This window comes from Poecilia formosa, unplaced genomic scaffold (assembly GCF_000485575.1).
Source record: "Poecilia formosa unplaced genomic scaffold, Poecilia_formosa-5.1.2 Scaffold69, whole genome shotgun sequence".
NCBI lineage: Eukaryota > Metazoa > Chordata > Actinopteri > Cyprinodontiformes > Poeciliidae > Poecilia > Poecilia formosa.
In genome coordinates this window covers 1383548-1410692 of record NW_006800008.1, presented here as the reverse complement: position 1 = coordinate 1410692, position 27145 = coordinate 1383548, and the positions used below count along the sequence as shown (strand labels likewise).

The window sequence follows — 27145 nt, the reverse complement described above, 5'->3', positions numbered from 1 at the left end:
TGGTAATATGATGGTAAAACAACCTAATTCGTAAATTGTGATATTTCAATCATTCCAGTCATTTTGTGGGACTTAGCATTTCAGCATGCTGCTGCCTACCCTTTAGACATGGGTTCACTAGGTTCTGTGAACCATTGGATACCTGTGAAAGAAGCTGGCTGGGTAGCAGCTGGCAACAAGAGGCGGACAGTAAATGACTCCTAGGCACTGGGAATAAAACAAGCAGCTGCTGGGGCGGTGGGTGGTTTGGCCCGTCTCTGAAAGAAGCTAAGCTGTGATTATCACAATGCCAATACAGTGATTTTAACCAGAACAACTAGCTGACTCTTAGTGCAAATTAACTCCTGTCGCCTATAGCATGAAACCGTAACAGAACCGTAGCATTTAAATGTCAATGTTTCTGCGTTGAATGTATTTAGATGACATGAAAATTAGCCAGTAGCTTTAAAGCTTATATCCAGGTCGACAGTTCATTTGAAAGTTTGTCTACATTCGGTATGTGGTAAAAAGAAAATTACATTTACAAACATTTCACCCGTTGGCAACTGTAAAAGGAGAATTACCTTAGGTAATACATGTTTAACCTTTCAGGATTTCCTTGGGGATATGCCACACTTCAACTTTGGAATTACAAAGACAGGACCACTTAGCTGCAGAATATTTGACTAAAAACTGAAATTAAACTGATTTTTATTAGTTCTGTTGCTTTACAGAGTTTCCAGAGACAAATCAGAAACCCTCCAGAGAACGAAAAGTCTAACACGCTAAATTGCCCTTCGGAACCTGTTGAGTGATTTGCCAATTTCTACAGGTTTGACAAGACTGCTTTATACCAGGTTGTAAGCTCCCCCTTGTAGATTATAGACCACAGTAGCTTCATGGAGTCAAAACGTACAAGGCCCTTCTTGGAGAGATCAACTTGTTACACAAGAGAGAAACTCATATCTCTGCTCCTGCAGGGAATCAATAATTGCACAGTTTCCATTCAAAATTGCATGTGTGCAGCAGAATCTAATTTAACTGCACCTGCAACCTGAAACATGCTACATTTCTTAATGAAAATCTCTTATTCATGTCGTATAACACAGCTGCTGAAATGGAGGCTTATTTTAGCCAACGCAGGACATTTGATGAAAAGATGCATTAAAATGCATCATGCTGTGATGCACACTGTTGGCGCAGGCAGACATATGGCCCAGCAAGGGAGCTGAGTCATGTCAGTGGGCTGGATGTGGGCTCTTTGTAGGTCAGAGGTAAGTTGTTGCCATGTCTGCCAGAGAAATGACGAACATCCAGCAAGTCAATGAAAGAACAAGGGGAGACACTAGAAAGGCATTGAAGATTTTAGCTCTCACTTTCATACATACTGGAGTTCAAGAGAACATTTCCTCACAGGTCATGTGTTAACACTGCTGTAGTTTTATATATAAAACCCTCTACAACTGAGTCTAAGTGAATGCATATGTTGCCTTGGAGATAGCCCAGGGCAGAATTTGGTATGTGCTTCCACTCGGCAACTTGATCCATTTTAACGAAAGCAGCCTGAGAAATCAAAGTCATAGGGATCACTTCTTCTGGGCAACATTTATTTCTTATATACCGTCTTCACCAGGTTTAAACACGAGTCTGCTTTCTGTTTTGTTTTTTTTAATAATCATCACTCCACTGATCACCCATCCATCTTTAGTAAAACAGATACATCTATTTTGTTGTTAAACTTTACACTCTCTTCTCCTCTAACACAGGCATCCCTGCAGACGCCTAAATCCACTGAGATGGAACAAAGACAATAAGTGCAGAGACAGGCTGGAAGGAATAATATTATGTTTATAAGAGAAAAGCAGTTTTAAAGAACGGAACAGGCAGAAAGACATTGTAAAATGATATTATAAACTATATGAACTGCTTAATTTGGTCCTATGGAATGACTGATTTTACCTTTTATGTGGCCCTTAATCCTTGCTTTGTGTTACAAATACAACTTGTGACACTGATTCTTATAAAACTGTATAGAGACAAGCTGACTTCTCAGGCTGAAGTAACTCTGGTGTGATATTTCAATCTAAATCAGAATCCTTTGCTTCAATAACAACAGAATAGCTTTCAGAAATTCATTCGCCATTATTGTTTGGTAAAGAACGGTATGAGGAGATGAACAACTCAGATTTTATTCGTAGTGCTGATGCTGATGGCGTACAACACCTCCATTCACATTTGGCGGCGCACTGAATGTTTTAACTCACAGCTGTGCAGGATATCGCCGTATCCCCGACTGAGGGAGCAGAGAAGTGACTCGTCTTTGCAGGTTTATGACAAAAATGTTTTGCAGACGAGGCCATTGTTTTGCATTCGGCCTCAACAGCAGCATGATGGGATGCATATAGCAGCTGCACTGGAAATAAATGGAGAACTGGCAGCCTGGAGTAGGAGTGAAAAACCTCTGCAAAACACTGAAAACTATCTGTGACGAAAATGGAAGGTCATGGTGTGATTTTATTAAGTTTTGTGTGAAGACGGACTAAAGGAATGTTCATTTAAATGTTTTATATCAGTGGATATGATTTCACACCAAAGTCCCAATAAAGCACAAGATCCTATGACTGTAGGAGGGGCTGTTCAAGTGTAGGCTTGCTTTAATCAAATAAAACGATAATTTAGCAGATCTAACTGCTGCTACTGACGTTAGATCTGTCAAACAGCTTTTTCACATGTTTTTCTAGCAAGGGATGAACAGGTCTGAACCATGGTGTTTTCTTAATGTTAGATAAGAGATGACGCAAAAACACAGACAACGTGCATCCCTGGAAGAGCCCTGCTAATCACAGAGAGGTCATTAGTGGCAATGAGCAAAATGATTTTAACGATACTGCTCGCAGATGGGGTTTTTTTTGTTTTTCAGACCTGCCACAGTGCGTATTAAAGCGTGCTGCAAGTGCGAGCTTATCATGAGATTGGCTCTCTTAGGAGAGCTTCAACAAGCTTCTTAGTTGGTGCCAAGAGCTGGTGACATCATGCTCTATTTCTGGCTTTCAAATGGAGCATCAAGAAGCTAAAAGGTATCCATTAATGGGGACCAGCTGCATTGTAAGGAAAAAATAAATAAATAAAACAACCAGTCAATACCAGAATCCTGGCTGAGGACTCGGCGGAAGCTTTAAAATAACCCAAATCGAATCAGAACCTTTTTATTCGACATGCCATTGTTGGAAATTAATGTTTAAATCCCAGATAATCCTCAACCAGAGAGAACTACTGGTTTACATTTTGAGATGCTGAAGCATGCATCTTGTTAATACGCTGCATTTATCACAGCTGGAATCAAACTAACCAGGCTTTGGCTTTTGCGGGTAAAATTACATTTCCAGGTCAGCATAGTAAGGAGCATTAAGTATTGGTCTTAACCTCATTTCTTTCTGCTCACTTTAGAGGATCTCGGGGGACCAGTCCTCTAATTCATTCAGGCAAAGCCAGCAAAGAGTGTGTGTGAGGACAGGATAATGTATGTGTGTGAGGACGAAGGTTTGAGAATTTCTTGCCTCAGGCTCTGAGTCATAACCAAGTTTTTTTCTCCGCAGTGATGCAAACAACACCCCGCTCTGTTCCCACCTACACAAATATAGGCTCAAACACGTGCACGTCTGCTCACAGGAGGAGATGACATCAAAGAGCGCCGAGTGCATCAAACTCAGCGATGTAATTTCCAATTAATCAGGCTTTTTGGGGAGAAACAAACCATAAAATTCTATTTTTTTCCATCTAAACAATGAAAACGAGAAATTTGAAACAATGAGAACGCAACAAATGTTATTCAGTTTTGTCAACACAGGCAGTGTGGAAACATCCATAAGATTTGCTTTGTCTAACAGTGCATGTGATTAATATTTGCTAAATTCCAAAGTGATTTTGTATTAATATTTTTTTAAAATGAGTTTTACTTTTATTTTCATAATTTTTCTGAATTTTTTATATACATTTAAGAAACGGCTTGCTGTTATTGGTGTGTTTATCGTCTGAAAATGTAATAAAAATAGAAAAAAAAAAGGTCAAGCCTGTTATACATCAGTAAAGATGTTCGTTTTTACAAATCTCTGGCCAACTGATTGGTGCGGCAGGGCTCATATGGGTGAAGGCTGTAAACAGAAACCTTTTGGAAAAACAATAATCAGTTATCAGGAGTTATTACTTTTTCAGAGAGCCATGTTTGCTTTGTTAGCTTTAAATAAATAACATCACCGTTTTAAACTTTGTTCTATTTTTAACCCTACTTTGATGATCAAACTGAAATATTTAATTCTAAAACTGAGTTTTCAATATTTATCTTCATTATTTTATCTGCAATTTAGGCCATTTAATATTCTAAACGTGATGATTCATTATTGTCAAGGACATGGCATTACTTGGAACAAAATTTACCAAGCTGTGCTTTGAGATTTATGATAAAATGAATGAGTTTTTAACAGCTTACTGTTGATATAACAGTAATTATATTTCATCATTTCGATTTTATAGTTTGTCCCAAATTTAGCCAGACTTTGTATGGCTTCATCTATCTAAATCTAGACATAACTAAGCTAACGCGCGCACACAACAGACTTCATACTAGAAGAAAACATATTTATTGACATATAGTATTTTATTTACAAAGTAATTAAAAAAGGCAAACTCTCATTAAAAAACACCAGTTTTTTTTAATTAGCTGCTATCTCTCTCCATCTCCATTCACATTGGATGCCGCAAATACTCAAGAGTTCTCTGTAACAGTTGTTTTATTTTTTATTAATTGTTAGTATTATGCGAGACACCAACTTGAGCAGCTTAGGAGAGATAAACGAAATACAAGACACCCGACATCCTCGTAAGAGGAATTTACAAGGCAGCCTGTGCTTAGCATGTCAGCTGGAGAATATTAATAAAAGCTGACGAGGGTTTGGCTGCTTATGAAGCTGAAAAAAAAATATGCAAACTCCTAAAATTAGATAACAATCAGCCAGTAAGAGGGACGACACAGTCTCTCCGGGGACAGCGAGAAGGACGAGGCTTTCTGTTGTTAGATGGGGGTTTGATGAGACACAGTGACAATTATGGCAAAGCAGTCGAGAGGTTAGGGTCAGATGAGAGAGCAGTGTGTCAGTAAGCTGGAAAAAGTGGGAGTAAGGGGTGAAATTAGAGGCTGTCTGCAAGATGGCAGGTCGTACCGAGGAGGCCGTCGCAAAAATCACATCGCTTTGCATTTCTAAATCGTATTAAGTTGCTAACTGAGGTTGCATGAGTGACTAGACATCACGTGTTTTATTTCTTTGGTCACCTCTGATTTTGTCAGTTTTCTTCTACAGTTCAGTACTTTAGTTTTAGTTTACTCGTTAATTTGATTTAATCTTCCTTTTTTTGTTTTCCATGCAGTCCAAGTCCTTCCCTACGTATCAGCAGCCCTCTCTGGTTCACAGTCGTATCATTTCAGTTGTCTCTGTTTGAAGCTTAGTTCTGTTAAGAGTTGTGTGTCTGCAGAGCCACAGTGTGTTTTTGGTTTTTCAACACAACAAATACAACCGTGGTTAAACAAAAAACTACCTCTGTCAATTCAAGGGTTTCGTATCTTAGGAGACTTATCGTCATTATAGTCATCATTGTTAATGGTCATAAAGCACCGTTTGGAATAATTATTAGGTAATTGAAAGCGTTATGAAGTTGAATTTGACATGCTAATGTAATGCTTAGCTAATTGAACAACAGAAATATGACATTGTTTAAAATGTTGAAGATCACAAGGTGATGGATGCAGTTTATCTTACATCTCTGCAGCTTCCACAAGATGTAAGAGGGAAAATTCAGACTAACTGAAGCCAAATGCACTCATCATCACTTATATTCATAAAATTGCAAGTTTGACTGCATACACTGCAATAGTTGCCAAAGACTCATTATGCATGGCCCCACATTAGGCATCAAGGATTTGAAGTCACGAGAACTTTACACCGCATTATTTCTATGATGCCACAGTGACCAGTTTTCTCCAGCTGTGCTGTTCACTGCTTTTACAGTCAAAAGATCCTGCGCTTTATTGTGGTTTTCACTTTTTTCCTCACAAACAAAGCAGCTGCTTAGAAAGAACAGAAGAAAAAAAAGGGAGGATATTCTGCACTATATTCCAGTTATCTTAAAGCTAATACAAAATGTTGCTGGTGTCTGGTCTATGTTTTATCTTTGTGTATATTTCAAAATAACTAAACAAAAGCCAAATATACATTATTATAAGTGTAATGTGGTCCATTATTTTTGCAACGATATAAATACATACAGATTTGCTACTACAAAAGAAAGTCATTACATCCTGTCACATGTTTCAGGTTTAATCCAATTTTAGGGTATTTTTTCTGAAGCTATTGTTTCCATACCTAATGCTCAAACATTACATAAACATTTCTCAAAAGCAGATTCAGTCTTCCAGAAATCTGACCACTGTTAGGTGAAAAATAGTCAACCTTATCTCGTCTTGGTACTAAAATCTTTATGGTCATTTTTATTATAGTATAACTGGAGAGAAATGCACAAAGTGCACTGCTTATGTGTGAATAAAAGTTGTCTGCTGTTGGCTTTAGTCTCAAACAGCCCCCTGTGTTTTGTTTCAACCTACAAAATGGATTTCTTCCCCCTTATGTGTTGTTTTATATCCAACTGATTTCTACAAGTTAGGCTGTGTGTTGAATATCTGAGACAGGGCTGAAATAAATAAACACCCAGATGCTGCTGCCTTGTTAGGCTGATCTATGTTCCTGCTACTTAGCCACTTCACAGCACTATTACAGTCTGGTGCGCTGATCACAGCGAGATAATTACATCTGCTACACGGTCGTGAACAGTCTCCTCCCAGATAGCAGTCGCCCGAAACCATCTGCTGGACGCCGGTACCAGCAGCGACTCACCCACAGGACTAGGCCCGTCTCATCTGACCCTAACCTTTGGAGAATATTGATCAAGTATCTGTGATGGAGCCATTACAGTCACTCTGTATGGCTCTGCAATGCGTTTATGTGCCAAGAACCTGTCCGGGTCCCTGCTGAAGATTGAAGGAGTTAAAGGGAAAGACGAAAAACGAGGCAGAACTAGGCAGAAAAAAATATACGGGTTCTACTTTTTAAATCAATATTTACAAGCAAGAGAAATGGTTCAAATGTGTTAATCACAGTGTTAACACAGTGAATTGAGAGGCATTAATAAAACTTTAACTTTTTACATTTTGTCATCTTGATATCTGGGTTTTAGTTTTTCTTAAGAAATATCTCAAAGTGGCTTGAATTTGGATTAATATGACCTCAAATAAATCCAATGTAAATATCTGCCTCCTAAAATCATTTATGTTCCATCTGTGCATACATTATTAAAAATATAAGGGTATAAATTCAGCTGTTCTGCAATGACGTCATAGGTTTGTCAGATAATACTCAACAAACATCATGAAGTTGAAGCGACACAGAAAACAGGACAGAAATACAGTTGAAGTTTAGGTTGTAAAACAAAAAGCAAAACGTTAAACATACTGCACTGATCCGTCATCTGAAGAACCACCTGAACTCACAGGACAGGAAAGTCACGTAAAATCCATATGAAACACATTAACAGCTGCGGTTGTAACTTGAGAAATGCAGAAACAGTTCAGAGCGCTGATCCTCAACAAAGCCGCTGTGTACAGAACCAAAAATGTTGTTTTTCTGCATGACATCGTCAGTCTCAGAGGTACACTCATGTATTCTGAAGATTGTCAGCACTTGACTTTAGAGGAGTCGGCCATCGTAGCTTTTCCTTTTCCAAGGCTTGTCCTCTCGTCCTGAGGAGAATCAGCCACACATCTAGCCTACAGGCGCCGTGAACTGGGGCACAAACAATAACAGTAATCATGGAAAATCATGTGCTGCTCCGGCGGAGAAGACCAGCTGACTGGCTGCTGATGCCCTCGGGGTTTGCAGAACAAGCATCGGCGAGAGAAACGACAAGCAGAGAAACGAAGGGAAGACGGTGGATGGATCCAGCTCACCATCCATCTTCTGGACAAGCTTAGTCATCTTTATTTCTACACACAGCTCTCGTCAGACGCTCTTCCTCCTTCCTCTCACTGAACCGACATGCACTCTGTATTCACTAATCACCACCAGAGAGGTCCACAGATTATCACAATCCGTTATAATAAATGCTAATTTTGGGATGTAAGCATAAAAAGGCCTATATTTAATCCTTTCGAGGGATTTCACTGCATCTTTTTTTTCTAAAAAACTATAAACTATAATGAATTAAACTATAATTTTGATGCCAAATTTAATCAGCAACCATGGCAGATATGTGCAGAAAACAGACAGGACCGGTGCGTTTTACAGCAGGTGCCCAAGCTATGAATGAGAAAACCACAGATCGATCTCTGTTCTATACAGCAATTTGGTCCAGTCTTAGCTTTCACCACAGCTGTGATGTTGGCCGGTGTCTCATTACTGCATGACTGGCCAGATAACAGCACTCAGATCAACATTTGGAGGCTGTAAGGTCATGCTGAAGGTGCAGAGAATCTCCATAAACAAGAGTTTTAAATACTCTAAAATGCCGGCATTTTAGAAGATGTCTGAATCGAAAACTTTACGGAACAGTTCCTTGGAAAAAAAATTTTTAAATCATAATCCTTGAACATTTCCACATTTTGTCACCTCACAAACATAATTCTCAGTGTATTTATTGATATTTTTTGTCGATTTATTTTTTCCCTTCCACGTCAGCGACGGCTGCAATGTGACAATAATAGAAGTTTATGCATTAAACCCAACTGCAGCCATCATTGAAGTTTGTGCTTCCGTCACCTTCTTAGATATAAATATCAGTCTCTGCTTGTCCGAACACCTGCTGACCATTTATGTGGACGCACACAAAGAGAAACTCTGCAAAACATCTGTCCAATAGGTGATAAGACGTGTATTTCTGAGGACTGCAGCTTGGTGGCAGTGAGGAGGATTAGCTGCAGCAGAGGTCTTCATGAAACTGTGTTTGGCAATAGGAAACAGCCAGCATGGGAAGCTGGCTGTGGCCCGCGGGGCCTTTCTACAGTAATGCACAGATGAGTGCTCCGGAGAATGTTGTTGGTCCGCCAGCTCGCTCGTCTGTGACACGACAGGGGTCACAGTGGGATGAAGGAGGGTTGCATCGTACTCCAGGCAACGGTTTGTCTACGCGCTCTGTGTGTCTTTTCCTTCCGCTTCCTCAGAACCGAGTCCATCGAGTACAAGTGAGAGCGAAATAATTAAAAGGAACAAGAAGCGGCGTCACAATCATTTAAACAACCTTTAGCTGTCACGCAAATAGTTTTCAGTGCTCATTTTAAATTATTTTAATGCTATATTTAGCCTTTGATTATATATTAGAATTTCCTCTGATGCTATGGTGATCTGCTGGGTTTCACACGCAGGCTAGTATACGACTAGATAGCTGTTTAGCTACTGGATGTAATAAAGGCAAATAAGGTGTCAGATTTTATGGAATATTGTTGGAAAAAGAAAATCCAGAGAGAAAGAAATTGTGGATTTGTGTCATTAGGTCATGCTTCCTTATCCGAGTAGGGCACAGAATGGCAGCCATACATTTTTTTATGCATACATAAGGCAATGCGACTAGATATCAATAGAAAGCGGCATTCAACTGGCCTTATAACCGATTCCTTCTATCACAAGATTCATAACACACCAATAAACTTGTTTTATTTTAAAAACAAGCACTGTAATTCTGAGCAGAAATATGAATCAACAGCCAAGAAGAGTAATTGTGAAAACGGGAGGTTCAAATTTGTTTCAGCTGGTGCTGCAATGCAACATCTCACATAGTTTTGCAATGCGTCTGTGTTGCTGTCAGACGCATCTGCAACCGCGGCTTTCTCAACTTACCCAAAGTGTGCATTTAATTAAAGCGTTGATTATGCGTGGAGATTGATTTTTAAGTAGACATTCACAACAGCTCTTCTGCAATAATTGCAGTGACTTGTAAAGCTAATGGTGGCTTCTGCCATTCCTCAGCCTGGCAAAAACAAAAATGGAAAATATAAAAGCCTGAAGATGAGGAGGGGAATGGATGGGTTCTGCTGGATTGTTATGCATGAAATTGAGGATGGGAGGGGAGTGTCCCTGGAAGCGTCTAGTGGGGATGGCAAATGTCACTCCCATCAGACGAAAGTGTCACAGTGAGCTGGAGAGCCGTGACCTCTGATGGAAAATGAAAAAAAAGGGGGAAAAGAAAGACATAGGGCACAACAGCACATAACAGAAAAGCCAAAGACGGCAGAAACAGAGAAATGAAGGAGAGGTGGGGAGACCGACAGGAAAAAAGGACGTTTATGGTGCATCTAATCATGCTAGAGCTCTAGGCTTTAGAAACAAGGGAGTGATATCAGTAAAAGCACATTTGCAGGCTGTCTACTGCCTAAATGAGGCCGGTTCTGTCCAGAAAAAAATCTGCTTCTTCTCATCCATCACCTCCACTGCTACCAAATAAAAGAGAAGGACCTAAAAGCAATCTACTGGGCTCTAATTCAACAACAAGTCTACGGAAAATATGCAATAAACATTAATTTTAGCGATTTCCACACATAGCAGCAAACATTAGTTTAATTCACACAACACCCATGCAGTAGTGTTGGCTGCTTCCATCACATTTAAATAAATAATAATAATAATAAAAATAAAAAAGCAGAAAACTCTGTTGAAACATGTCCCTGGCAAAAAGCCTCTGTATGATTACCAAGGCTTAAAAAATGGCATCACAAACCATTTAACTAAGATGGAGATTATACAGGCCAATAAGTAAACAGCAGATTAATTAACAGAATGGTTTGTGCCAGGACATTTCTAGCAGGATGTCACTGACAGCTAATTTAAGCCAGACACCAGGAGAGGCGCTTGAGCAGTATGTCAGCTCTGTCATTACACTATGACGAACAATACATCACAACACTGATTTACTGCCAGGGCAGATCAGAGAAATTGTCTGATAATGGAAATGTTATTTCACTTTGACAGGACGGAGCACCTTGGCCGGGGTGTTAAGTTGTGGTAAATTCTCCGATGCTGCAGATCTAAATAAGCTATTTCAAAATAAAAACACTGTGTGTCTCTCAGAAAGATATACTTTTCATGCTAAACAGATTAGCTGTTTGAGGTCATGGATCTTTAAAACCATGTGGATTAAATGTGATGCATCACATGTGAACAGAGTCTATTCTCTGTCTACAAAAAAACTCCCGAGTGTCCAGGAGTCAGAGTGAAAAGACTTACTGGATCTCTTTAGAAGTGCTAATCTCCACTTCCCAAAGGAAATATTATGCAAGATCTTTCTCTTTCCTCACATTGTGCAAAAATGAACTAAGTGCACCAACATTTTCGTCTTATCACTGTGCTCTACGCAGATTTGATTCACAGCCTCTGAGCTACCAACAAAGACAGTGATAGCTCTGTGACTGTCTAGTTATATGAGGGTTAGCAAACTTCACAACTTCAGGGATTGACTACAGTACTAACCTAAACACAGTGGGATCTCCCAAGATAGAAACATCAAGTGTTGATGTCATTTAAGGCATAAAATGGAGAACCCGTATTTAAAAAATGACAGAATTCCCTTTATATGCAGTGATATAATCTTAATATTATTGCAACATTTAAACAGCAAATAACCCAGGCCCTGCTTAGAGTGACTCTGGCTTCTCAGAGAATATAAAATAATATACTGCTGCAGTCATAGCAGCATTCAAACATAATATTCAACAAAACATGCTCATATATTTTGGAATGTCAACTATTTCATTTCGATTAGCTTGAATTCAGTTAGCATGTAGAAGTCAAAGGGAATGCTCCAGTCCAATGACGCAAAAACTCATTACTAAAAATGTTCTTAAACAAAATTTAATAAAAAAAACCCTATATAAGATTAAGAAATTGGTAGTAACAACAAATAAATGACTCATTCATGCATGCACACCATTCAGTAACAAACTTCAAATCTCCAATCTTCTGCTCCGTCGCCGTGTCCTACCTGTGGCAGGGCGGAGCTGAGCTGGCGCTGCAGGGAGTCTCGGTCGTAGATCACGTCCTGCAGATGCTGCTGAGCCAGTCCCAGGCTCTCCTGGGTCTCCCTCAGCGTATCCAGGAGTCGGTCCCTTTCGTCCAGCATGTTGACCATCAGCTGCTCGAAGTGGGAGTCCGGATCCGAGGCGCTGCTCTGCGAGCCGCGCTGGCTCAGCGCCGTGTCCTCGCTGATGGTGGGCATCACTTCGCACATCATCTTGGCTCTGGTCAGGAGAATGAAGAGTTGAGTTTAACCAAAGATTAAAGCGCCTTCCATAGGACATGTAATTTTTTTTTTTTTTTTTTTTACCATTAATTATGCCAAAAATTATTCTTTTTCTTTTTATGCAAAGGATAAAAGCTCTACTACTGTTTGAGACAACCCAAACAAAGAGCTCACTTGACAGAGTATGCACATACAGTTCTGAGTAAAGCAAACATATGTGTGTGAGTTTAGTGAGAATATCCACATGCTGTTGTTTAAACTGCTGTGCGTAATTGCTCGGGCCCAACACAGTTGGAGCTTGGCTCAGCATTACATCGGTACATCTCAAAGCTCACAGAGACGTCTTGGGATGCTGGGCATTCTGCCCTAGATTTCACGCTTGTGCTGTTTATTGGGGCGGCTCAGATCAAGTTACATAACACACTATATCCACGCTATAGCGGATACGGGAGTCCATATTCCGAGCTCCCTGCAGGGCCTTCCGATGCGCAGGGAGCCGTTCTCACCGGCGGGTTGGTGAGTGAGACAAAACTGTGTTTGCATCAGTGAACGTCATAATCATAAGATGAAGCAATGAGCCACAAAATGACACACATTATGAATAATTCAACAGTTTAAGAAAAAAAAAAAAAACATGGAGGGAGAACAAGTGGATGTTCTGTTTAATAAAGTGGAGCTAGCTTAGCTGGCTTACAACTGAAAAAGATTGGCTTGTTTAAAACAGAGTGAATGTATGTTCCAAATACACACTTTACTTACTTATGAAGGAAGTCCTCATATAGATGTTTTTATGTTTTGAACTTGCTAATACAGTAAAATGAGAAAGGACTTCAGGAGGAAAATATAGTTTTACATCCACTTTGCCCAGCTGAGTGGTGTTACACTAACGAGCCACTCACCAGGAGGTTAAAGGCACAGTGTCAAATTTACTGTTAGCAGAGGTAGAAAAATATGTGACTTTAACAGAGGTAGTTATTTATCAACACACCTAAAATATTCTGAAGTTGAATATTTATCTGAGTTCACAGATTGGAAACTGCACAACACTGGAAAACATGACAAAGCAAAAAAACATGCTGAATATCAAAATGATTATATTTTTCTCGCCCTTTATTCCTGAAATTGAGTTATGAAGACTTGGATGGGACACCTTTACTCAAAAATAGTAAATAGTAAGCCTGTACATATCCTAAAACATGTTTCCACCAGAGCAATAATGCTTTCATTTCTTCTTAAAACGTATAGTTCTCCTCTCCTGACATCTCAAATGTCTCATTTCGTCTTTGGAAGCCAGACGTTCAGCACGCAGGCGACCATGTCCTCAATGTCCAAACGAGCTGGACGAATTCAGCTCTACTTATTCCCCGTGCTTTGACCTAAGCCAGGTGTATTTAGTGAAATTTCAACATCCAATTGAAGCGCCCTCGTTCCCCCGTGGACGTGCTACAGCGTACGGCTCTGTGCCTCGGCGTTTTCTGGCATTAAGACGGGCTCTCCCATGTCTTCTCGGGGCGCCGGGCCAGGCTCCTGACGGCTCCCCATTCAGACACCATCCGCTACTGTTCAGACCAGAGAGACTGTGTCTGCATGCTGTAGCTGGACTGGCTGCTCATGTAAGCCTTTCGCTTGGGGAGGAGACTTGTTGGCAGGGAGGCTAGGACATTGGTTCTTGAATTTTAAGTAGAACAAAGTGATTTATTCGCGTACATGACTCAGTGCTTGAAACTGTGTAAAACATGGAAGTGTTTGATTTTATTACTTCTTTGAAATCCTGCATGGTTTAGTACATTTCAAACGGAAGCATTTAAGGCGCCAGCATGTGTAATAACACCTGGCATATAATAATACTGGAATATTTGTGTACGTAAATCAAAGTGTTGTGCAGATGCTTGTATGCAACTCGGCTCATAAGGTTCCTTTTTTCACCCCTTTTGTTCAGATCTCAGTCTCTCCTAACCTTTCAGTGCAGTGAATCCTCATGATTTTATTATATACATTTGTTAGTTTATTTAGCTAAATCAAAGATTCAGGAACAACCTCCACAAAAAATTGCCATTTTGTAAGAACATTTGATTCATTTACTGAATGGTTCTGCTAAGATATTGTATATTAAGAACATGCAGGTGAATTCAATAAACCAGAAAATTAAAAAAAACAATTATTTCACCAATTCAACTCAATAGAGAAGCTCATATTACATTAACTATACACAGAAATAAATACTTATTTTCTAAGAAACTAAGTTTCTAATAAAATTTCCTAAGCCCAATAAAAAGTCTCTTCTCCATAGATCGTTTTGTACTGTGTTTTTCCTTCCACTTAACTTTACAGTGAAATACTTTAAGACAGCCCTGGGTGAACAGTCACCTAATTTAGGGAATACCTTTTCTAGACCTTGCAGAGTTAGATTCTGGATAAATATTAAATCAGCCGTCTTCCCTGATTTTTGTTTATTTACCAGCCATAATTAACGTACCTAAAGGGGTTTTACGTTTTGAATTGAATTATTGAAATACGTTAACATTTCAATGATATTCTAATTTAGCCACACCTACAGATACATGACAAGCAAGAAACTTGTGTGATTTTGTCATGTTCAACGGATCAGAAGAGCTGAAGGTGGAAAAAGAACTGCAAATGCATAAACATGCAAAATCATTGGGATTTTCACTCCATGCCATATGCCAATCAGTGAATTATTCAAAGGCGTAGGAGAGTTCCCCTCCCCGACCAGAGCGGCAGATCCAGAGAAACTTTCTTGCCTTGCAGCCTTATAAAACTCAGAAATCTGACACCAGATAAAAGTTAACTACTAAGCACACTTTGATTCAGCTGATGTGGAACTAGTAGTTAACATTTTAAAATCGTACATTAAGCCAATGTTCCGTTTTCTATTTTTGGACTTTTTCCACTTGGTCATGTTGCAGCTACAAATTTCAATGCCATCCATGTGAGGTGGTGCCACGGTTGTCTACATTAATTGCAGGTATAAATGTGGAGAGCACAGCATGCGTATGTAATCAACCCACTTCTTTCTGATGCCCCTAAATAAAATCCCGTGCAAGCACTGACAATGTGATTCTGATCCAAATCTAATGTAACTTTAAACTGTTTTTCTTATTCACTATGATGGTGTAATATTTGATTGGAAATTGGCCACGTCTCTGATATGTGTATCTTCATTTTACACCAGGGCTGCATAAAATATTCTGAATATGTTGTCATTGAAATATCAGTATGCATAATATTATTAGCACAACAGCTGTTTGGAAACTTAATATATTTTGGCTATTACATTCCAAGTGTCATAAATACATTTTGCATGTTAAGATATTCATCTTGTTGGATGGATTCTCTCTTTCCCACACCTGGCACAGATCACAGCTCCCTGCATGCTAAAGGTCACAGACAGAGCTGGAAGTACACGAGAACTTCAATCTACGTCATCTTTGCATTATTTCACAATTATATCTAGTCATATGTTTTTCCAATATGCTGCAGCCCTACTTCTGGCTTTTATAAGTTGTGCTTTGCTGCAGAAAAACAAAAGAGGCTTATGTGCTTCTGAGACGTTTTCATTTAGAAACTTAAAGCTGCCTGGTTAAAACATGGATTCAGGAGAGTAGGCCGAGAAACTAAGATGATGATTAACGGAAGCATGCTGAGAATGACAGCTAAATTGTTCCCTTTCCTTGCTCAGATATTGCATTACGAACAAAAGCAGCACACAATGCATGGTTTTGCAAATTCATGTCCTAAAATTCTTGTACAGCAAATGGTTTTAAAGATACACTTTTGAAACTGAGGCTCTTTCTTGCGGATGTGATTGTAAAAGTGGATTTCACTTGTGAAAAGTGCTGCTTGATAACCTGAAATGTTGCCGTTTCAAACAGCTCAGAGTAGGACGGCAGTTACAAGGCAGTAACGTCTTCCAGAGATGTTCTGAAAAACTGAGCCGAGATACTTTTTTTCCCAAAATAAAACTAAAGCAGCCGGTGAAAAACTGAAAAACAGATGTAAATTTGGAAAATAATAGCAGGATCAAATCAGCGTGATGTGCTTAATTTCCCAAAATGACTTCAGTTCATCTCATTTATGTGGCAATTGTATGAGCAGATAAGAAGTAGTGCGAAAAAAAAACAACAAAACAGCTGTATATTCTTGAGCTTTCTATAGCCAACTGAGGCAAATTCAGCACAATTCACCACCTGGAAAACATCAAAAGATGCGCTAGCATGCGAGGATGTGCAGAACAGAACATAGGACTCTGTGGCTTTGGAGATAAGCTGCACTGCTGCATGCTTGTTGAGCTGACTTTGGAAAGACTAATATAAATCAAGTGTGCTTAAGGGGTTCTTATTACCAAGAGTGGCATAATTAATTAGATTGGTTAAGTAAGGGGATGGTCATTTAAAATTTTAGGAGAATTACAGAAAATATACCCAAATGCCAGTTATAGGACAAATTGTTATAAATTTGTAGTCTAGCTTTAGAAACATTTGCAAAAATCTTATGATTCAATTATTAATGCTAATATCCTTGCAACAGGATGAGAAATTGTTGGATATTAATGCGCTCAACTTGCATCAGCACAAGCTGATTACAAGCCCTGCGTTAAGGGGAGAGACTACGGGGAAATTCCACTTTTAAATAATGCCCAATTTTCTTGGCAAACAGTCAAGCACAAAGTGCATCCATTGATTTCATTTGTGAGCTCAAAGAGTAATGAGAAAATTGCTGCTCGTCTTTCCTTCCTAGCCTGGCATCCATGTCAGGCTGACAGGTGGGAGAAGACTCGTGCAGATTTTTTGTGAATGAAACTGGCCAGATTGGATGGTACAACTCATGGTGCTGCGAGATCTCATTCATATGGCATCCTGCGCCTCTGACAACAAGGCCGACATGCCTGCCAAGAAAAAAAAACCAAAAAAAAACCACACTATTCAGGTGTATTTTGTTTTAGAACTCCTGTTGGAGCACACTTCAGCGATTCAGCAAAGAAAAAGCTCATGTCTGCAACGCAATACTGTCAAATGAACGATTACAGGCTGACATTTGCGCTTATTTAAGGGGCAGCCGCCACATGCCGGAGGCGTTCTGATAATATGCCATGTTCTCCCATGAAACATAAACGCATCTTTGTATTTTTGTGATTCTGGTTTTCCAAAGAGACAAAATAGTGAACCAAAATGTGGACAGAGTGAAAAATTTGCATGTTTTTTCACTCTCCAAACACCATTTCTTGGTGTCTTTTGTGCTCACATCTTCTTATGAACACCAATGGCTACATTGAATTACATTTTATTGTAATTAGATAGTGTCAGAGTGTAACAGGTTGAATACAAATGCATGCCACGCTTTTTGTGAAAAATGCTTCCACTTTTAAAAAAAGAAAATTTAAATTTCTTTGCCTTCTATTACAATATTGTTTGGTCTTAAATGATAACATCCAAGTAAAACCCAATTGTGTTTATAATGTGCAAAGATTCACATTATAAATTTGATTTTTTTTTTGTATAATGCTGTCTTATAGTTTTGCAATAGGAACGATTGATACACTAGTGGGAATTAGGAATCACTTCCGCAGAATCATTAAACCTGATCTAAGAATCAGATGGTTTCAACTTAATCTCCCTCTGCAAGAACATAACACAGAGAAATAATTTCTCTCTGATAGGTTTAACATGAGGTCAGTTTGAGGCCAGGAAGCCATTTTTTCCCCCCAAAACTAAAAAAAGGAACCTCAAAGGACAATGAATGATTTATGAATTTTCTCGAGTAAAAACGCAACCTCAAGTAAGATTCTGTTAGTGTTTATTTTTTGTTTTTCTTTGTTTTTTGCACCTTGTATACATCTTTTTTTGGTTGTTGTGGTTCAAGAAGCATCAGAAAGAAAAAGATTAAAGATTTCTCAATCACTTGTGTATACATAAGGATAAATGTACTGGAAAGATAAGATATAAATAAGCAAAATAGGGCATCCATTTTTCAGAAAGCTCCTGGGAACATTTTTTTTAGATTCCCAACATAGAAACATGACATTCTGTTCCTGAATGGATTGATTGTTGCTCTTAGGTGGAGGACAACAGGACAGTTAGAGGTTTCTTTTGAATGTTCGCCATTTAAGAGGGGATCTAAAGAGATTTCCACATTATGTCTGGAGGGGTAATTTGAGCCTTAAAGTACCCCAGGGGGAACTGCTTGAACATGTCCCACTAGGAACAAACAAATATCCTCTACATGTTGAATTCTTCACTATTTTACGCTGCATTTCACTGGCAACAGATTAAAAATAAAGTTACTGTAGTTTAAAAAAAAAATGCATGTCTGATGATGAACTTTGCCTTCATGCTATATGTTTTATATATGTTTCATAATGGAACCAGAAATGCTTTTGCAGAGAGAGTGTTTTTTTATGAACTAGTAAGAAATGTAATGTAATGTAATCATAAAACCATACAGTCAAACTGCTATGTTTGACATTTATTTATATTTTGATGCTCGGCACGTTTCATTTAAAACTTACAGGGTCAGCAAAAAAAAAAAAAGCACAGAAGATGTAGAAGCACCAAAAGGAAAAGCACACCACAAAGGCAAAAAATACAGAAAGAGTATCCAAATATACATATATTTGTATTTACTAAGGAAATATGAACTTTCATCTGGCCTGAAGCTGCACATACATGTCATCATGATTTAACTTGACCCACTACTATCTTTAAAACATAAAAGCAACAAAATAAATAGCTGTTGACTGAATTGAAAATCTAAGAATCAACAACAACTTATCAGTTCTCAAAAGCCAAAAGGATTTTTTTTTAATCTTTACTACATTCAGCAGACTTTTACTATGTATATTTACTTAAATCTGTGTTTCATGTTGTGGTCAGCAGTTTTCTGAGTGGAGCTGTGAGATGTGAATGACAGATGAGTTGAAAAGGATGGGTGTGAATTTACACCTGCTGCTGAAGGAGGCAGGAAAAGGAAAGGAGTAACATCATGTGTGACCCTTTTTTTTAATAGAACCCAGAGATCAAAATCTGATCATTTTCCATTGATCGGTTCTGACTGGTGCAGGTCAATCGTTGGAAAATATTTTTTCCCCTCTATTTATTAAATGCATCTAAACTGAAAATTCTATTTATTTTTTTAACTGTAAACACATAAACCAACAGCCTGTCCTTAATTCTATTTTCTTATGTATTTAAATTTAGATAAAGCTTACATGCACACTTTGATGAATTAATGTGATTATTGTCTTTTTTCTCGTATGTTATGTTGAACAAATCTAAAAAGACAAAAAGCAAATCAAAAGGAAAACGGTTATCAGCCTGGAAAAGCTGAATTGTTGCAGCTCTACCTCTGAGTGCACCTTCAAATCTACCTGCAGGTGAGCATCTGTGGGGATGATGAGGGCTGCATGTTCACTGATTGTGTGCTCATCTGTAAGTAAGTCTACATGCACATGAAAGGATGCATGTTTAGCCTTTAATGCTGGCCACAATCTCAACCCTTAAGCAAGGTCATGCAAAGCGTGAATCGATGGAGACTGAATAAGGTGAACGTAAACGGCCAGCGAGGTCAAGCTTGAACTTATTCCAACAAAACTGAACCAATCAAAAGCTTTTCCAACCAGTCTGAGCAGTAGTCACTAAAACGTATAGAAAGGTCATAAAAGCCACAGGTAGCCACTTCTCTACTTCAAGACAATAAACATTTTCTGCGCATCAGACAAATTAGGCAGTTTAGATTGCAACAGGAGTGGCTGTTAAATGAGGCATCCTGACTTCACATAAAGCCTCTATGAGCCATTTACACAGAACGTCCACGCTGCCACAAATCCCATCTTGTGCGCTTGCAAAAAATAATAATAGCAAAGAGCAGATTTGCCATTAACCTTCTAACGAGATGCCAACACCTGCAGGTGTGCGTTCTTCCATTTCTGCATTCGTTTAGTCAAACGTGGCCACCAAGAAACAGGTGGCTGAATGCAGAGGCTCCACTCCGCCGCGCTCTCTCTGGCTTTGAATCACCATAATAGCCGGTAATAATGTGGTTTAAAGGAGGGGCAGCTGTTCCTCACATGACACCTCCTCATCATGCTGTCATTAGCCGCGCAAACACACACACACACACACACACACACACACACACACACACACACAGGCCTGACTGCGGCGCTGATCACATCTTTACACCGCTGCAACAGCTCCTCCTCGCTCTCTGAAATGATAATTGGGGAGAATCCTTGGCCATTGTCTCAAGCGCATTACATCATGCCAGCCTCTCAGTCTGCATCCCGCCCACCTTTAACTCTCTCCGCTGTCTCTCTACTGTGTGACAGCCGCCGGCTCTATTTTTTTTTCCCCCCTGCAGTGTCTTGCAATGCCTTTAACCGCAGATATGAAAATGATTGCTTCTAGAGCATCCCACACCTCCAGCGGAGCCAGGCTCCAGAGTTCGCGAAGCAAGAAGGGCACCAGAAAATCACCTTGAGCTTGCAAGAACAGGGGCAATGTAGGTCAGCACAACACCGGCTGCAACAGTGTGCATACTCACATTTTATCCCTTTACTATCAGCGGAGGCTCAGGCGGCGGATCAGTCACAACTGCAGTCCCTACGAGCTACAGCGTGAAGCGGACAATCCTAGGAGGCTTCCTCAGAGGGAGCAGGCAGCGGCGGCAGCAGCGGCGGCAGCGGCGCCGCGGATCCGGTGGAAGAAGAGGAGGTGCGGCTGGTCCCCGCCGCTGCTGGCATTGTCCATACAGAGAAACACCAAAGGAGAAGCAATAATCATCTAAAATTAGCCGCGTCGCGCGATGACATCCAATTTCCGGGGTCAAACGCGCGCGCGCACACACGTACACACACCGGTGAGGAAATTATGGCACGTTGCGAATTCTGCTGCGATAAGCGGAGCTGGAAAAGACCATTATGGAGCTGACGGAGGGGGAGAGAGCGGATCTTAAAGTTGCAGCTGAGCTATTCTTCCTTCACTCCAAACAGACCAAAAGTAATAATAATAATAATAAGTTCCTATATAACATTGTTTCAAACAAAACATTTAAGATTTTTTTACTTTTTAAAAGGTAACTTTTTTACAGGACACCCATGAATACAAATTTAGAAGCTGGCTTACTTCCCACCCCCCAAAAAACACCTGAGGTTTTATTTACCTTCTTCTGCTGCGTGATGGTCTCCGGCACGTTTCCAAATACTTCATATGAATTCAGTCACATTCATCGAGTGATTTTCATTTATTTATTTTTGCTCATTTACATCATATCTACAACTGTTATTAATTAGCTGATATTTGTAGTATTTTTTTCTATATACTCCTAAAATCGGACTCAATTCTTTTTCTTAGATATAAACGTAATATTTAGATGCTTCTGAAAGTGTATTTACAAAAAAAAAGAATATCTTTTCTTATGTAATTATTTTTTTTAAAAGAACATGTTTTGATTTATTTTCTACCTGAAAACATAAAAAATGTGGTGTGCATTTGTAACGGTATTCTGTAGAACCATTACGGCTGTGAGTCTTTGAGCTGAATTATGATTTAATCTAAACCAGACTCTTGTAGTTCTGATGAAATGTTTAGCAGTGTTGTCTTGATATTCACCTTTTATTTATGCTTTACAGTCAGAATGGTGTGTTTTCAACAGCCTGTGACAATACTGGCCACATTTGACTGCAGTGCCATCAAATAAAATATTTGTTCTTGTTCATTTAATCTGTTATGCTATTCAGCTGCAGGTTATGTGCTTTCTTTTCCTGTAAATGCTTCCTTCTGTTCTTTGCATTAAAATCTAAGAGGTGTTGTGATAATTTGATTCAAATAACCTCCTCTGGAATACAACAGCAGCAGATCTCACACATTCAAAACAGGCAAACACCACTAAAAGAAACAATATCCATCTCTTAATTTCCAACCATCTGTTTGTGTGTATACTGCCAGAGCGAATTATTGCAAAGTCTAAAGATAAAAACCTAGACAGCAAATCTGAGTCACTCCTCTGGTTCTGGCCTGCGGGCAATAAAACGCTGAAATGTCACCGACTGATGAGTCTATACTCAGTCTTGGCATTAAGAGCCGATTTCTTCCCCCAAGGTTTGATGACTAAAAATATGACTCAGTTTGTATGCAAAGTACAAACAAACCTTTTAAGAATCGACTTCATGAAATACCGTGAACAACATGATTGAGAGAATGCATTATATATATATATATATATATATATATATATATATATATATATATGTAAATGTGATATTTTAATTTAGATTTTTATTCTCTAAAAATAGAAATGGTGATAGTGAATCTGCATAATCGTGACCCCTGGGAGCACGCTGCCTTGTGACCGTTTCAGAGCTGAAAAAAAATAATAATCCACTTTTCAGCTCATCAATTATTAAAGATCTTCAAGTGGTTTTGAATGTCACAGAGATCCGTATTGTGTTGATCCGCATAGCAGAGATTTACGGAGAGCAGAGCATAAACGCTACATTCACTCATACAGTACGGTAACTGATAGCACAACACCAGTGTGTGTGATCTTTCTGTCTGGCTTCTCTTTAATACTCGGCTTCAGATTCTTCTGATGAACGATGTGCTTTGATATGTCTATTTCTGCTTGGCTGTCAGCTGAAATTTCCAATGAAGACGGAGCGAGCAAAAGGCCAAACAGCACACCCTCCCACACATCCAAATAAATAGAATTTCATTACGACTGCATCTTTGTCAAGATTCTTAGGCTAGAACTGATGTGGAGATATTTCTTCTTCTCAAATATTGACACAAAGCCCGGTTTTTCTCCTTATAATTTCCTGGTGTGAATGGTAAGGTGAGAATCTGATGTCGAGTTCAACGCAGATACAATAATGCCTCACAAGTGCACTCGTGTCCCTAGGACATTTTCACTGTTTGTCGCATTGCAACCAAAGAACTTCAGTGTTATTATTACATGTTTTATGTGCGACAGAACAGAAAGTAGCCCCAAAAAATATGAATTGCGACAAAAACTGAGTTCACCTTCCATCAGAACCTGCAGTGGAATGTTTTACATCAAAGACACAAATCCGTTTGAGAATCTGTGGCAAGAGATGGAAATGTTTGAGCAGCAATTTGAGCTTGAGGTATTTTTTTCAAATAAGTTGAGGTCAAAATTCAGACCTCAGATGTGCCTTAAAGGAACTGCAGCAAACGGTGGACATGCACACCACACATTACGCATGTACTGTCGATGCAAAACATGTTTGATAAATATACTGTTAAGATGTGATGTAAACGAGGAAACGCACCAGAAAAACAAGGAGGAAGCTCCCTCTTACTGTCTTGTTGAGAATCTCTACAAATCAATTCTTCGTCCCAGTGGTTGAATTCTCTGATTTATTTTATCACCGCCGCTTCAATCTTTAGCTTGAACAGTTTGTATCCTAACTTTATGACTTCTTCAAGTGTCAGCAGCAGCAGGATCAGTCAGAGGCTCTAAATGATTGGAGACTGTCCAGACCTTGATGTCACTGTCCGTGGTGCTGAATCCTTTGTGCATGTTCTGCTCTGCCGTCTTTTGGAAAAAATCCGCTGTATTTTGAGATAAGACAAATTTCAATTGGTTCCTCTCAAATTTCTCTCCAAATGAAACTAAATTAATATAAACGAGCCACTGACTTTATGTTCTGCCTCGTTTTTCTGTCTCTGGGTTGTGTTTTACCTGACAAATTAGTAAAACCACTACAGTACGATGCATTAAAATGCTCCACGTTTCAAGGAAAGAAATACTGTATTTGTAAAAACATGCACTGTACTTGATCCTCTTTGCAGAGGAGCATCCTTCATTGTTTGTGACAGTTTAATGCAGAGCATTTTGTTCATTATCATTTCATTATTCATAGATGAACAGAGCTCATTCCTCATAGCCATTACGATGACCACAATGTGATACACTCGCCTGGTTATAATGCAGATTACCGCTCGTATTGCATCCCACCCACTATATTGACCCACCATGTGTCTGACTGCTACTACACTCCCATATCGCTGAGTCGTTCCATATTAATTTCCCCAGAGGAGTGTGTGTAAGCCTCTGCATATGAATGGGTGTAACGTGGCCAAGTGATGAATATGAAAAGGCTTTCATATCTGAACGCCTTGAAGCAAACGAGTCACGTATATTGACTTTTCTTTCCACCAAGATGGCTGTGCAGGCCAAGGTGGAAACCTCGGTTTGGTGTGACGACTCATTTGACTGTTATCTCTGAAAACGATGCGAAAATGAGCTCGGGTCAAACAGCAGCGATCAAAGGAATAAAGTGGAACTCATGAAACCAGATCTTTAAATAGGAGACACGGTCCACACTCCACGCCCTTCATCATGCCAATATCAGTAAACTAAAAACAGTCTATCGAGGAGGCAGCGGGTAATAATTACCTATACAGGCCAATTGTGGAACTTTACATTCTTACAAGTCTAAATAATTTGTGAGCCTTTCCCAATTTTGGTCCAGACATCCATCCATTCATTTATAATCTGTAGTAAGACTTCCATGTTAATGGATACTTATCAGTTTGAGTATATTCAAGCTATTAACAAAACACAGCCAAAAACGTTTGGCTGACTTTTTTTATTTTTTATTTTTTAAAGCAAACGGGGAAAAAAGATGCTTTTTGATAATGGCAATGCAAACTGAAGACAACCATGAAAGGCATAAATTTAAAAAGGCATGGGAAAAGGAGGACCTGAGAGAGAGAGAGAAGATGGAGGGTTTACACACAAACCAGGAGGAAGTAATTACTGCACAAACAACAGGTGTGACTAATTAACTTGATGTAGAGCAGCTGGGGGAGCTGAGAATGAAGCACAGGGACAGAAATGAGAAAATGAGAGGGAACAGCGTAATTAAACAGACTTTGTGAATGTGACTACATAAACAGAGGAGCTTCATAAGGCCGTATAAGAAGCTTAAACAACCAGTCGGATGTGGCAGCCGGGAAGCTGCTCCCATCACACCCAGGCAGACACGTGGAAGTGTTGTTTAACGGGCCGCTCCGCTTCTCCTGGTTGTTTCACTGACGATCAAAGCAAGTGTGCATCGCAAGCCTGACATTTCCAGCATCTGATAGCACGCGTTCTCCTTTGTTTTCGTGTCTTTGCCGACATCACTATTTGACAGCCCATCACCTCTGTCTATATGCCGCCCGGCGCTGCTCCTGCAGGGGTTTGAAACCCATCCTTATTATTTGGCCCTCCCAGAAAATAGAAACCTGAACAAACATCAGCAGCAGTCTGTTACAGTGCGAGGGCTGCCAGAGGCTCGCTATCGCTCTGACTCTTTTAAACCTGCGACTGTGTGGAATCCAAAGTAAAGCAGGCTGCCAAGCTCACGCTGCTTGATACACTGATAAACGATGTGAGTTTTGGCAGCATGGCGAGATGCAGCAGAAAGACAAAACTTAGAAGAATTACAGGTGGCTGGAGTTCCTCCTCCACCTCCGATCTGTACTGTGATGCTTATTCAAAGACTCTTTGTCCCTAGAATTAAAACCTGCTGTAATTCACATTACAGCATATTATTCTAGATAATTTAGTTTGTTAATCTAATTTGGTTTGGATGTATTCCTTTTTTTTTTTTTTTCTTTCTCCAGACAGTTTTTCAGGATTGTCGTCATGCAAGGAAAACGGGGTTAGGAATTCAAAAGACTCTTCAGGAATCTGGAGCGTAAAATTCCCAATTGAGCCAACATAATTCAGAATTTAGTTGCAACTTTTTATTTTATTTCACGGTTAATTATAATCCTCATCACAAGCGCGAATTAAAGTAAATGCTAAACTAGCACATCTTGTGTTGTTTTGCTGGAGCTCCGGGTTAGAATACCATTCAACATAAAACTCCACTTTTTTTATGTAATGAGCTAATGGAGGTACTTCCTTGTTATTTTAACCACAATCATGCAGATTAAAGTATTTTAAGGCAACTATGTTTAGCCGAGTGTTAAACAATTTTACCATAGTCAAAGTAAAGAATGAACTTTTTCTATAAGAAAAAAGAGGCTTAAAATTTCAGTAAATAAGGATGAATTCACTTAGAGACTTAAACTCTTTCCTAGGGTGTCAAATGTGGATCACACCTTGTTCAGAAACGTTTTTTATTGCGATTAGAAAATGTTTCATTAATCCTGAGGTACTGAATAGAGGCAACACTGAGCACTAGATGCTTTCAGAAGTTCAACCATCTTATACTACTGATGTTCCTTCTATTTTTAAGGACTAAGCTACGTCAGAAGTGATGATCATCTGGAATCAAGCTTTTGTTTTCCTGCCAGATTAACAAGATGGAGGAAGAAGAATTGTGTTTCCCGGCATCAGAAGACGCAGCTCCTGCTTGAAGTGCAGAGACACTGAAGGAGCTTTGAGATAACAGCGGCCTCCTGGCACGGCGTAGCGTTTGCCAGGAGCAATTACAGTCTTTTATGCCACCGCATTTCTGTTCAAACTCTAATCTATTTTTAATGCTGCAGCGCTTGGAACACTGGAACATTTGTTCATGCAGCAAAGCGACTGTTCACGTCCTAAATGCATCATAGAAGGAGCGGAGCAACACGCTGGGAATAGATGCATCGAGAAAGATTTGAGCAAAGTTTAAAAAGAATCAAGAGAAACACCTACAGTGAGTCAGAGCAAAGAGAACAAATCTGTCGATGTTTTCACCCAAACCAGGCGTCTCCAAACTGCAATCATTTTACGCATCGACTGTCTGATCTCTTAACATCTTAAAGTTATTTTGCTTTTATTTTAATTTTGAAGTAAACAGAACCACAAATATCTGTTAATGAAA

The 27145-nt window shown here is 39.3% G+C and overlaps 1 protein-coding gene across 1 annotated transcript in view; it reads right to left on the bottom strand.

Moving 5' to 3' along the window:
• Positions 1-27145, bottom strand: part of ppfia2 (PTPRF interacting protein alpha 2) — a 160878-nt gene that overhangs the window by 124361 nt on the left and 9372 nt on the right. Inside the window, exon 4 of the mRNA XM_016673047.1 lies at positions 12049-12304. Coding sequence (XP_016528533.1) covers positions 12049-12297 — 249 coding nt within the window. The 5' untranslated portion in view covers positions 12298-12304. The remainder of the gene's footprint in view (positions 1-12048; positions 12305-27145) is intronic.